This window comes from Hippocampus guttulatus, chromosome 12 (assembly GCF_054856545.1).
Source record: "Hippocampus guttulatus isolate MCC_2025c chromosome 12, RoL_Hgut_1.0, whole genome shotgun sequence".
Taxonomy (NCBI): Eukaryota; Metazoa; Chordata; class Actinopteri; order Syngnathiformes; family Syngnathidae; genus Hippocampus; species Hippocampus guttulatus.
In genome coordinates this window covers 15,781,754-15,795,184 of record NC_141272.1, presented here as the reverse complement: position 1 = coordinate 15,795,184, position 13,431 = coordinate 15,781,754, and the positions used below count along the sequence as shown (strand labels likewise).

At 41.5% G+C, this 13,431-nt stretch overlaps 1 protein-coding gene across 1 annotated transcript; it reads left to right on the top strand.

Moving 5' to 3' along the window:
* Positions 1 to 416: 416 nt before the first annotated feature.
* coq8b (coenzyme Q8B) lies at positions 417 to 12,126 on the top strand. Its single transcript, XM_086125040.1, has 16 exons — positions 417 to 536; positions 1,404 to 1,585; positions 2,186 to 2,327; positions 3,725 to 3,930; positions 4,911 to 4,977; positions 5,044 to 5,115; positions 6,421 to 6,540; positions 6,654 to 6,739; positions 6,998 to 7,138; positions 7,204 to 7,285; positions 8,800 to 8,893; positions 9,628 to 9,769; positions 9,986 to 10,093; positions 10,175 to 10,240; positions 10,928 to 11,014; positions 11,194 to 12,126. Coding segments are annotated over exons 1-16 (1,902 nt in total). The 5' UTR covers positions 417 to 535; the 3' UTR covers positions 11,500 to 12,126.
* The last annotated feature ends 1,305 nt before the right edge of the window (positions 12,127 to 13,431 follow it).

Here is a 13,431-nt window from a genome sequence, read left to right as displayed (position 1 = left end):
ATGCAGGGCACACATAGACAAACAACCATTCACTCTCACGTCAACACCTAGGGACAATTTAGAGTATTCCATGAACCTGCCATGCATGTTTTTGGAATGTGGGAGGAAACCGAAGTACCCGGAGAAAACCCACGCTAGAACGGGGAGAATATGCAAACTCCACACAGGAAGGCCGGAGCAAGAATCGAAGCCGTCCCAACAGTGCACGTGCAACGTGGCGTCCTCGAAACATGCAACCTCTCCTCGATTCCAATTGGCCTCCTTCGTTTTAGTCCCTCCTTACAATGTATCCGACTGGACACATTCTCTCGACTAGACGCCCTTTGTCATCAATTCGTTTCTTTCATTGGCCTAATAATTACGCCCATTTTTTTTTAAAGCATTTGTTTTGGGCGATGTGATTGGATCGCTATGACGTTGGTCAAAACTTCACTTCCGCGTCTTCCGTAAGCATATTTTGCCTTGCACACAGACATAAGGCGACCTCAAGGGTCGGATTGTAAATACGTAAGGAGAACTGTAGCCATTCAAAAAAAGTAAGTATAACATTTTTTGGTAATACTGCATTCGTTATCACGCTTTGAGGAATAGTTGTGTTTGTGTCAATATCGCCCGCGCCCGCTTTTGTCTTCGTTAGCATAAAAAGGCAGGAAAGGCTGTTTTGCAGTTTCTGATGGTGTACTGATACACTCGCCTGACTTGTGTGCGGGCAGCGTGGGATCGGTTACCACTCAGTGACGATGTGGGTGTGAATGGTTGTTTGTCTCTATATGTGCCATGCGACTGGCTGGCGACCAGTTCAAGGTGTTGTCTCCCTTCCGCCTGAAGTCAACTGGGATAGGCTCCAGTAACTCCCGGCCCCCTTCAGGATAAGCGGTGTTGAAAATGGATGGATGGCTGTCATTGCTCGCGTAAGCTATAGTACCCGCGTGTTTTGTATTAGCCACTTGATTATCCGTACTGCTGACAACATTAGATCGGTGATGCGGACACGTGATGAAAACACAAACGGGTTCAGTAAGTGTTGTCCAAGTCTGATCCTCGAGAGCCCCTATCCAGCCAGTTTTCGATGTCTTCCTCTTCCAATCCACCTGATTCAAATGGTCAGAATCGTTATCAGGCTTCTGCAAAGCTTGCTATTAAGCTGATCGTTTGAATCAGGTGTGTTGGAGGAGGGAGACATCTAAAACAGGCTGGATGGTTGCTCATGAGGACTTGCCCTAGGTTAAACCATCCACCAGAATGATAAACATAAAGCACAGGGTCTGATACACTGACAAACCATTATCACGGTGTGTATTGTATTTCCACAAAGCAAAATTCAGCAAACGTACTGGAAGGTTCTTAAAGTGCTTTTCCTCAGCTATTCTCATGTTATAACTTCTCCACCTCTCTGTCCACAGTGGTGATCTCAGAAGTCCTGCAGGTACTACGCGGGGCAAATAAAGTGGGATATGCTCTGATCACCACCCAGGGGGAACAGTTAAGATTAATTACCTGCAACTCCTCATTGGGAGCAGGAGTTAAAGTTGCTCAGGAAGTGGTGGAAGGCCTTGTGAGCACCTTCATGGGTGGGAGCAATGCGGTAAGAATTCCTATGCTGTGTTTCCCTCTTGCAAATGTCGTTTTTTTAAGGACTAAACTTGCAAAAAATAAAAACTGGCTTGGTGATGAACTGCTGATTTATGTTGAGAAAATGCAATCCATGCTATCTTTGTGGGGTCTCACATGCAACATTCAGACCTCGAGTCATCATTGTAACAAAATCTGTCATCTCCAGTACATGGACACCGGTTGCTGACTGGATGACACAGGGCAGCCCCCCTCAGAGTCTCATTTCAGAAAGATCAAATTAATATTAAAAATGAGGGTGTTGACCGCCGGGTCTGTAATTCTTGATAGTTGAGGTATTTTGATGAAAGCATGTTGAAGACATGTTACTAAGACGCCTGGGAATTGATTTGAAATTGTGAAAAAAAAATAATGTCTCCTCTAGGAAATTCAGTTTACATTGTGATAGTTTACTGTGTTATTCACAGTGCATCCATCATTTTGCGTTTTTGAAATTTGTAACGAACTCTATTCACAAAAAATTTTGATAACAACTCCTGAAAAGAATTATGTGGCTCGATTGTAGATGTATAACAGTTTTGTAATTTAATTACCTTTCCAATCATGTCCTTAGCAACAGTCTGTCAAGGAGGATGTCTTTCCGGATATGGAGGGCTGGGAAAATGTGGATACTGATGAAGCTACCAAATGGGCTGTGGGCTCAGAGTTCCCTCCTGATGTTAATGACAAAACCCAGACGGACGACAGTGCTCCAGGTATCGTCTGTACCTTTAGTTATTCATTATCATCATAGCAGAATGTTCGGAAAATCATCTCAGTCCAGCGGGGAGGGGGTGGCGACAGATATTTTGGTACTGTAACTATTTTTACCAGTGGTGGGCAATTAATTTTGCAAAGGGGCCGCATGCCGTGGGCCAAGCCAACATGCTAATTTCAATTTTGAGCTTGTATATACAAATATCATATAGTCTTGTTTCAATAAATTGCTTCGTGTGTAGATATTATATGTATTGTTAAGGAAATATACATTTGAAACAAAATTACAAGTGGCAATTCAAATGACATCTTTAGACTTGACAAATTGAATATTCATTTTGTACGCCAACCACCAACTCATTATCGCTGTTCCTAGCCAGGGCTCCAAAATAGATAAGTGGGAAATATATTATTGACATTGATGTATAATGATACAGTGATGTCTTAAAATACACCCAAATATGTACAGTCTATGAAACTGTAGATTTACAAATTCTCTTGGCCCTCTTCCCTCCATTGTGCAGGAAATAAGAATGCTGCTAACACTGTTGTCATTTTTTGCTTGTCTCTTTTTTTGGAAAAATTGTTGCTAGAGATGACAGAAAAGTCACTAAACATTGCAAAAACATATCGGTACTTAAGTCGGCAACACTGCAGACACAATTCGTAGTTCTTGCCCGCTAGTAGGGCTGAGCGATATATCATTAGCGTTTTCTAATTGAGGTATGAACATTCAAGTTGGATGGAAAGCTCAGCCTCAGTCCGACCAAGCACATGCCTCCTTTCATTTTTTGCAAGTCCAAATGGTACACTGACAGGGTGGACTGATACAATGTGGCACTTTTTAATCCTACACAATTTTTTAAAATGAGAACTTACTCAAGTATTTTATTCACAGATTTGTAACAGAAACATAAAAAAGTACATATTGTATATGGAGCCTCACAACGCAATCTTGGTTGACAGAGTTTATATCGCTGGGAGTCCACACATCCCATCGCCATGTAATGCATCAACATGGACACATTTGTATAGAACAACACACATGTTGATGCACATAACGCAAACACAACAAACAGTTGTGTTGTAGCAGAAAATTGTAATTTGTCACTGAAGCGGAATAGCAGTACTATGTGAATTTAATTACCGGTACTTGTAATTCATTGCGGACTTTGTTCATGGTGTTGGCTGTCATTAAGTTGTATGACAAAAATAAAACTGCACTTTCTTTTTTGCGCTAGCACGCAGTGGATTTCAACTGCATCGCTCAAAGGGTGCGGTGGCCCTAAGATATTCTTATTTATCATTTCTTTTCATTTGGTTGAACTATATGGATTTCAGTTGGCTCAATTTTGATGTATTGAATAAGAACGGTGCTTGCTGTGATCTACCATAGGAGTCCATCCTAGTCCAGGGGCGTCTTCAGCAGGTCCTGGCTGGCCAGGTCAGAACACACGCTTCCTCCACACGACGTTTGCGCCCAATAGATTTTACCATCTGACCAGATGTGTCCATGATACGGTGGTGACCAGACTCACACCAGAAGATATCAAGAAGGCGAGGGAGGTCAAGCAGGGCTTGGTCAAACCTGCTCGACAGAGGGTACGTCGAGTTACTTTTGACGCACTGAATTAAATGGGTTAATGTTGAATTGTACTTTTTAATTTAATGGCTTATTGCCGTACTGAGCATCAAATCCATAGGGGAGTAAATTCCGGCACTACGTTTATGGTCTTTCGGGGTTTTGTAAGTGCCGCAAATAAATGCATGGATTGTTTTCTTCTTTTTAAACACTGTCACAGCTTATGATTTACTGTTATTGTCTTTTTAGTCACTCTTCTAAATAAATAATAGTGCAGGGGTGCCCAATCAGTCGATTGCGATCCACCGGTAGTCCGCAAACTGGTCCCAAGTCGGTCACGAGGGGTTTAGCGGGAAATGAGGGAAAAAAGATTTGTGTGTCTGTGTGCCTGTTATGAACATTGATATATTTTTGTGTTATGTGCACTGCACCCTATGAATCCTATCACTTTGACAGAAAAAAAGTACTAAAAAAATCAAATACAGCGGTAATAAAAAAATTTTTTTTAAAAACACAGGTCACTTATAACCTCCGGTGGTGCGTGACCTGCATCACTGGGAGTTGTTAGCAGTCAGTAGTCTGCAATTGCAGCTTGCGATCAGAGATGTTGCGCTGTCTTTTATTGTTGTTATTATTTTTCTCATTCAGAGTTGGTTTCATCTGCAATTCAGCGATGGCACTGGCAAAGAATGGGAATCCGGAGGGCCGGGAGAAGCATTTTAAAACGATACGCGTGAGCTACGATAGTGGTGCTCTTGCACTGAACACGCTCCGCAATTGCGTCCCATGCCTCCGTGTCAGGTCGCTACTCAAGTGATTTCCCTTTCACAAACTCTTGTATGCGTGGACATGCATTATTGGTTTGATCGCGGGAGGTTGGTTGCTTGAAAATTAGATCTTCGGTCAAAATAAGTTGGGCACCCCTGTAATTGTGTGTTGGGTAGAGACTGTGTAATTAACATGCCATGTTTTCAATAAATTGTGGTTTATCTTCATTTAGCTGAATGACCGTGCTCGAGAGAGGAAGGTGCCTGCAACAAGAATCAGCAGGCTGGTTAATTTTGGAGGTATGAATGATCCAATTGGAGTTTTGAAATTTGGCAAGCCCCGCATGAAACATGTCTTTGCCACAGGACTGGCAGTCGGTCTGGGGATTGGTGCCCTCGCAGAAGTAGCGAAGCAGTCACTGGGAGGCAAACAAAAAGGTAATTTCCATCTGTCCGAACATTCTCTGAAAATGGCTTTTAGGGTGGCCGAGAGGTAAAATGCTTGGAGACTAGGTTTTGGAAAGATAAACCGATTCTAACGGATATCTGTTCATCAAGGAGAGAGAGATACGAGTGCATCGGTAGCAGACTCTTCAATCGATACAAAATCCAACAGAAACCCTTAAATACAATAATTGTACAGTTGTGGAGCGGACATTGAGAGGCTAAGACGAAACAAACTTTGAAATAGAAGAATAAATAAAAATATATCGCGACAGCTCTGATCTCATGTTGCAATTGCAGACTGCTGAGTGCTAACAACTTCCGGTGATGCAGGTCATGCTATATTTGATTTTTTAAAATTCTTTTTTCATGAGAGTGAAACTGATAGATGCTTAGGGTGCAGTGTACAATAACACAAAAATATATCATGTTAATAAAATGCACAGAGAGACACACATTTTTATTTTTTTGTTCTTCTTTTGCAACCTCCTGGATGAGTCGTGTAATTGGGAGTACCGGTAATTTTAGCTGGTCAACCACTCCTGGGAATGCGCGTCACTGTTCCCGGTTTTATCCATTTGTGGAGAATGGCTCTGACAGTGGTTTGCTGAAGCCCCAGAATCATGGAAATGATTTTATAACCTTTTCCAGACTGATGGATTTCAAATACTTTTTTTCCCTCATTTTTTCATGAATTTCTTTGAATCGTGGCATGATGCGTTTATTTCTTGTAGCCTACTTCACTTTGTCTGTCAGATTCTATTTCTGTGATTTCTCGACTCAACAAATGATGTGCTAGGGTGTTGCCTGTGAAGTAGAACTTGGCTTTCCCTGTCATTAGTCACAGTTACTTTGCGATGAAACAAGGGGCTCCCCTTTTTACTTAGTCCCATAAGGACTGGTACTTTTGGATTTTTTTTTTTTGTGCCTTAATCAATGAAATTGGCATTTAGAAACTGCATTTTAGATTTCCTTGGGTAGTTGCTGTGTGATATTAAAATTGGTGTGATGAACTGGAAGTTTTGTATGCAAATAACACAGAAATCAGGAATATCAAATTGAATTATCGTATTGAAACTCACCATATTGCTCCCAAACTGAATCGAATCACATCGCCCTGGAAAATAACTTTTTTTTTTTTCGATCAAATCACAGCCTGTATATAGCTAGACGTATCGAATTGGCCTCATGCCTGAGATTCCCAACTCCAGTGAAGACGGCTTGAATCTTCTAAACCTGGATGTTTAATTTTTCCTTGTCCTCATTTTTGCATGTACTCACACGTCACTCTTCTTGTAGACATGAATGCCTTGTTAGATTCCCCCTTCCTGTCAGAAGCCAATGCGGAGAGAATTGTCAACACACTGTGCAAAGTACGCGGAGCTGCGCTGAAGATAGGACAGATGCTAAGCATACAAGGTAAGTGCCACACTCCTGTGATCACTGCATAGTGGCCCTTCCTACGTTTGTGCAGGTGAATGTTCAAATATTTAACGGTATCGAACAAGCTTTGTATTTTTTCCCCTCCCCAGACAATTCCTTCATCAACCCCCAGCTTCAAAAGATCTTTGAGAGGGTGCGGCAGAGTGCAGACTTCATGCCCACGAGGCAAATGAATGTAAGCAGGGATGTTGCAACATTTTCAACTGCAGATCATTTTTTTGGTTGCACAGGCATACAGTGCATCTAAAAATGATTCACAGTGCTTCACTTCTTCCACACAATATATGTTCACATATTCCAAAATTCTACACACAATACCCATATTCACAACATGAAATGCTTTTTTTTTTTTTTTAAACAAACAAAGGCTTTGTATCCTTATGTTCTATCCATGTGATTTCTACATTTTCCCCCATGTGCACCATACTTGTAGAATGTTTTAGAGAAAGAGCTGGGTCCGGGTTGGAGAGAAAGGCTGTCATCCTTTGAGGACAAACCCTTTGCCGCAGCTTCCATTGGACAGGTGCATCATGGGGTTTTAAAGGATGGCAGAGAAATCGCAATGAAGATCCAGGTAGGTTGGAAATGTAATATTATCCTCTGACTTAGCATTGATCTTCTTTTTTGTTTTCTTCTTAGTACCCCGGAGTGGCAGAGAGTATCCATAGTGACATAAACAACCTCATGTCAGTGCTGAAATTAAGTGTGGTTCTACCTGAAGGTAACATAAGATAAGAAAACCTTTATTCGTCTCACAATGGAGAAATTCCTAATTTATATCTGTAACTACAATAACATTTGTTTTTCCCGTTTTAAATGTAAATTTGATTGATTTATTTATTCGTTTATTGTGTGCTTCGGTCATTTGACGTAATTTATAACAGTTTAACCTTTGTATTAAACTACCTATGGACTGCATACAGTCTAGACTCTAGTTTATGTCCAAGGTACTTTTTAGGGTTGTATGTAACGAGTCCTGATCCGATATCTCACCCATGCATTCAGAAGCAAACAACGGCACACAACCAAATTGTCTCAACTCCCTTAAATTTTTATTCATTTATTTTAATAAAGGCATCCCAACGTGATGGCTGGTTACAAGAAGCATTTTTGTGGAATCCTTGCACTGGTGTGGATGTGGTTTTCTGCCTCTTCCCTATTTTAAGCCACCACACAAACCCCAAATGTTACATTGTGTGGTGTAAAACCATGGCATTTCACTTCAATTTTGCAACTCAAATTTATTTGGTCACTCAAAGACCTTTAAAACTTAAGAAGGAAAAAAAAGGATGATTTTTGCCCATCGCCGATCAGATGAAAATTACCTGATTGGATTTCTGGTCACATGATCAGAATGGGACAACTCTCGTCAACCGTCATACTGTACAGTATGACGGTTTTGTAAGACGGCAAAACACGATGAGGACGCAGTTTAAAGTTAAATGACCATCATTTTTATTCTTTATTCATTCATTTTCCGAACCGCTTGATCCTCACTAGGGTCGCGGGGGGTGCTGGAGCCTATCCCAGTTGTCATCGGGCAGTAGGCGGGGGACACCCTGAATCGGTTGCCAGCCAATCGCAGGGCACACAGAGACGAACAAAACCATCCACGCTCACATTCACACCTAGAGACAATTTAGAGCGTTCAATCAGTCTTTTTTATTCTTTATTCTTTGTTTTGTACATTATGCACAACTCTCATTTATTGTGCAATAATCTAATTGTAGCATGTATTTGTTACATATTTTGATGCATTTTTATGCTTTAGAAAACATTTATGTCTGAATTTTGTGGGGGGGGGGGGGGCTTGGAACGGATTAGGGCATTTACATGGAAAACACGTCTCTACTTACAACATTTTCAAGTTAAGAAATTACTTCCAGAAGCAATTAATTTTGTAAGTAATTGTATCTAAAACTGTACTGTTTTTCATCATGGCATTTTTAGTTCACACCACAGGGTGGCGCGATTGTTGCTTATCTATTTCCTGGTCTTTAGGTTGCATCCTTGTTCAAGCGTAATTCTTGGGCAGGTGTTCATTTTCAAACACTCAACAATACGGCTACTTTTGTTGAACCCACCCCACAATGCTTGTTCTTAAGATGTAAATCTTTCATTGAGTTCTATGGTTTGTTTAGTTACAGAAACTACACTGTTGCATTTGAAGAAAATCGTGACCGTTTTTCTTTGCTTTCGAATTCTTAGTTTTGCATGGATTCATTCTTTTTCCAGGCCTCTTTGCAGACAGCAGCTTGGAGGTTCTTCAGCGAGAACTGGCATGGGAGTGCGACTATGACCGGGAGGCTGAGTGTGCCAAGAAATTTAGGTATGTTTGTGTATTGGAGTTTAGATTAGGTTTGCTGAAGTTATGAGCTCCTCGAATGCCACAATATTGAGTGTGACACCCAAATATGTTCCGATTGCCGTTTAATTTGTTCAAGATATCTGTTATTTACTGCTTGAGGGAACAGCAGTCTACGGGATTACGGAAAGCTCCCGTTGCGCTTGATGCGACGTCATCTGTAGGTGAATGAGGAGATACTGGAGAAGTGTTGTCACAGTGTTTAAGCGCTTTCAGTGTCTTTAAAGTAGAAAAGTGCTCCATAAGTCAAAAACCCCCCTAAAAAGTCTTTCAGGTTTAAAAAAAATAAATATGGACATTGCATTTGTTGACCAGGTTTGTACTTAACCTCGGTCCAGTCTTTTTTTAATCTCAACACACAAAAAATAGCTTTAGAGAACCACATTAAACAAAAGGCCACAATTTTACAGTCTCATCATAGGCTGGGAAGTTTCATCAGTAGTGATTTTTTTAATTACTCCCACCGGTGGTGCAAGTGCAAAGATGATCTCATTAAACTTTGGTGCAAATCCAAGTAAAGGTCCAGTCTATAGAATTAATTTTTCTTGACTGAATTACTGCTTGCCCATATGAGGCAGTAAAACATCAGATTCAGCAGGTAGAAAAAGAATTGCGTTGAATTGTTTAGATTGCGCTATTCTGAGGGTAATTCTCCTTCTTTTTGTCATCATGATTATATTTATATCTACGGCCTCCAGATCACTGCTGGAGGGAGACGCATTTTTCCAGGTTCCTGAGATTATCGATGAACTGTCAACACAGAGAGTATTGGCAATGGAGCTGGTGCAGGGGGTTCCGCTGGACCGCTGCGTGGATTTGGACCAAGAAACCAGGAACCAGGTCTTCATTTAAACTGTTTTCGATAAAGGGGGCCGATATCACAGGGGCAACACTTTTTCTTTAAATTCCTTGTCTTTGTTCCTATTCTTTAACATGTTTAAAAATACTTTTATTTTAGTTTCATAAGAATTTTAGACAGCGTCGGACCAAAAAGCAACATCACTCTTCAGATATTAATCATCAATCAACACCCATACCTCATTTGAAACTTTCCAGATCTGCTTCAACATCCTCCAGTTGTGTCTCAGGGAGCTTTTTGAGTTCAGGTTCATGCAGACAGACCCAAACTGGGCCAACTTCTTTTACAATTCAGAAACAAACAAGGTAAGAAATCTGGCATATTCCACAATTAAATGCTGATTTGCATGAAAGGCAGTCAACATTTGCAAATCAAAATTTCTTCAGGTAGTTCTGTTGGATTTTGGAGCGTGCAGAAGTTACGCGGAATCATTTACAAATGACTACATAGAGGTAAGATTAAAACAGGGATGGACACCTTCGATCAGTGGTGTCAAGCATGCGCCTCGCGGGCCTGAACCGGCCCCCAAGGAGGTTCGATCAGGCCCACGGGATAATTTAAAAGTGAAAAAAAATGCATTCAAGACACGGAATGAATATTTTTAATAAAATGCAATTAATTCATTATCCACTAGGGGGCACACTGTTTTGATCAGAGTAGAAGACAACATTGTTTTGATCAGAGAAGAAAACAACAGTCTCAGTCTGTCACTGAGACAGACCCATTACTGCAGATGGTATCAATGCGCCAATGCTTCTTTATACCAAAACAAAGGAAAGACATGATATTTTGGTTATTTGTAGCACAGTATGTTATAATGTTAATGGTCCGGCCCACTTAACATGTACCGAGTCCGAATGTGGCCCACGATGTGAAATGAGTTTGACACCCCTGCCTTCAATGATGCCACAATTTATATCTAGTGATAAACTCATTTCAACTCAGAAGTGCAGTGTTAGAGAAGCATTTTAGTCATATTCAAAAAAATCAAATGGAGGTCTGCTCCAAGTGTAGGTGTATGCGGCCCGCAGGCCAACCAGTTGCCCATCCCTGATCTAAAATATCTAATAGGGGGTTTCTTTTTTTAAAATGATTTGTGTTTAAAATTGGGTGTATCTTTGTCTGTCAATTGTATACAGGTAGTGCATGCAGCTTCTGTCAGTGATCGAGCCACTGTTCTCTCTAAATCAAAAGACCTTAAGTTCCTGACAGGTTTCGAGACCAAGGTAAGATCAAATAATTTCCTGTATTGTGCTCATTTATTTTTCATATTGTTTTAACTCCAACCATCTCTATTTTTCCTCTGCTTGCTGTGGCTCTCATCTCATATTTCCCCATCCAATTCTCTATTTGCTGTGCACACTTTTTTGCTAAAGATTCTTGTTATGGATTCATTTGTCCTCAGACCTTCAATGATGCTCATGTGGAGGCCGTAATGATTCTTGGTGAAGCTTTTGCATCTTCTGAGCCCTTTGACTTTGGCACCCAGAGCACCACCCAGCGTATCCAGAACCTCGTCCCCGTCATGTTGCGACACCGTCTCACTCCTCCACCAGAGGAGACCTACTCCCTCCACCGCAAGATGGCCGGCTCCTTCCTCATCTGCTCCAAACTGAAAGCACGCATACCGTGCAAGGACATGTTTCTGGATGTGTACAATGCGTACAACCAGAGGAGGCAGACTGGTCAGGTAGCCCAGGCCAGCGCGTAGACAACTCCCAGGAGACTGACAGTCAAGAAGGCTTGGATACTTCCTGTGATGGAGGATTACAATCTCTCTGACTATGCTGTACTCTTATGAATGCTGTACTATATTCAATCAGCAGACAAATTGATAATAGGGGAGCTATTATCAATTTGTCTGCTGATTGAGCTCTGAATAGTGTGGTTTAATATTAATGTCAATCGGTGACTCCTCAAGTTTCCACAGAGCTCTCATGACTGTAGCGACCAGCAGGCGGCAACCGAAAAGACTTAAAAAGCCATTTGGACCATCTCCCAAACAGAAAAAAACCCCACATGGAGCGATAAAACCCTTGGACAGCTGATGAGTGAGGATAACACTGCTTATGTGGTGGTGGTGGTTGTTGTTGTTGTTTTGTTTTTTTACCCAGATGTATGCAAAATTATACTGTGTTGTATTAAGAAAATTACTGAACTGCTCCAGGCAACCTGACATTTTTGTTATGATGTAACAAGAACATGATCTGGTCAGGCTCTGCTTCTGAAAAAAGATGCTTGGTTGAAGCCTACTTTAAAAAATATATATAATCAATGTCTGTTTGAGTCTGACTCGTATTAATAAAATTTATGTCGAATTAAAATTATTCACTTGCAATGACTCAAAAATGTAAACCCCAAAAAATGCTGTCTGCCTCTGCTCCATCCTCATTTCATCACATGCGGAGCATGACTCATCTGTCAACGTGACATATATTGTATACCTGTATTTATGAAATAATGGGCAATTACAATTTACAGTTTACTTTACCCTGTTAATGTCATGTTTGCTGAACCTCAACGAACAGCATCGGCCCAAACAGCTCAACTCACCCGTTCGCAAGCAAGCCTCCTTCTCCCCGCGATTCTCACATTCGTTCAATGTATGTTGGTTGCCTCGCAAGGTGGTCGTGATCGTGAACTTAACTATTGTAAAACTAGGCAAATATCACAGTCATCTTTTGTTAAGTATCGATTTGGAGAAGGAGGGTGAACGGGTGGGTTGAGCGGTATGGCCATAGCCAATGGGAGCAGGCCTGGATCTGTGATCGTTCGCGATTGGCCCAAACCAAACATTACGAAGTACAGATTAGTACTGTACTACCCTCTGGTGAACATTTCAGGGAATGCTATGTATTGATGAGTACAGGTGCGCTTCAGCAAGATCAAATACTGTACTCATATTTAATTTTTTAATTGTAAGAAATTTAAAATATCACCAAAATCTCCAGAAATCATTCTGAGAATAACCAACTACACTACCCTCTGGTGAAGGAGTTGGGGATTGCAGTGTATTTACTCGCATTGGTGGCCTGGGCGAGAAGCATATAAAGATTCCGCCTTGTTCACAAAATCCTATGGCGTTCTTGCCGCCATATTGTATGTGGTAGAGTGGAGTCATACTTCAAACTGGAGGGCGCGGTGAAAATAGCTCACACATGGCCCCTTTTCTCGAAAATTTACTGGACTGACTTCAGAATGTGTTGGACTTGCTTTTAAGACTGCTTTTCTATTACCGGACGCCGAATTTACATGTTGACTTGCTGGAGTGCAATCAATGGTCAGTGAGACGTCATCTTCATTCCCTTGTCACATTTTCACCGTTTTTTTCACCTCGTTTTATCCATCCATTTTCTGATCCGCTTTATTCTCACAAGGGTCGCGGGGGGTGCTGGAGCCTATCCCAGCCGTCTTCGGGCAGCAGGTGGGGGACACCCTGAACCAGTTGCCAGCCAATCGCAGGGCACGCAGAGATGTACATCCGCATTCACACTCACACCTAGGGACAATTTAGAGTTTTCAATCAGCCTGCCATGCATGTTTTTGGAATGTGGGAGGAAACCGGAGTACCCGGAGAAAACCCACGCAGGCACGGGGAGAACATGCAAACTCCACACAGGAAGGCTGGAGCTGGAATTGAACC

Excerpts from the sequence above, each read along its gene's own strand:
- coq8b (XM_086125040.1), top strand. Across the intron at positions 6,541-6,653 it reads ACAGATGCTAAGCATACAAG|ACAATTCCTTCATCAACCCC; the intron begins GTAAGTGCCACA and ends TCCCCTCCCCAG. Across the intron at positions 10,241-10,927 it reads TTACAAATGACTACATAGAG|GTAGTGCATGCAGCTTCTGT; the intron begins GTAAGATTAAAA and ends AATTGTATACAG.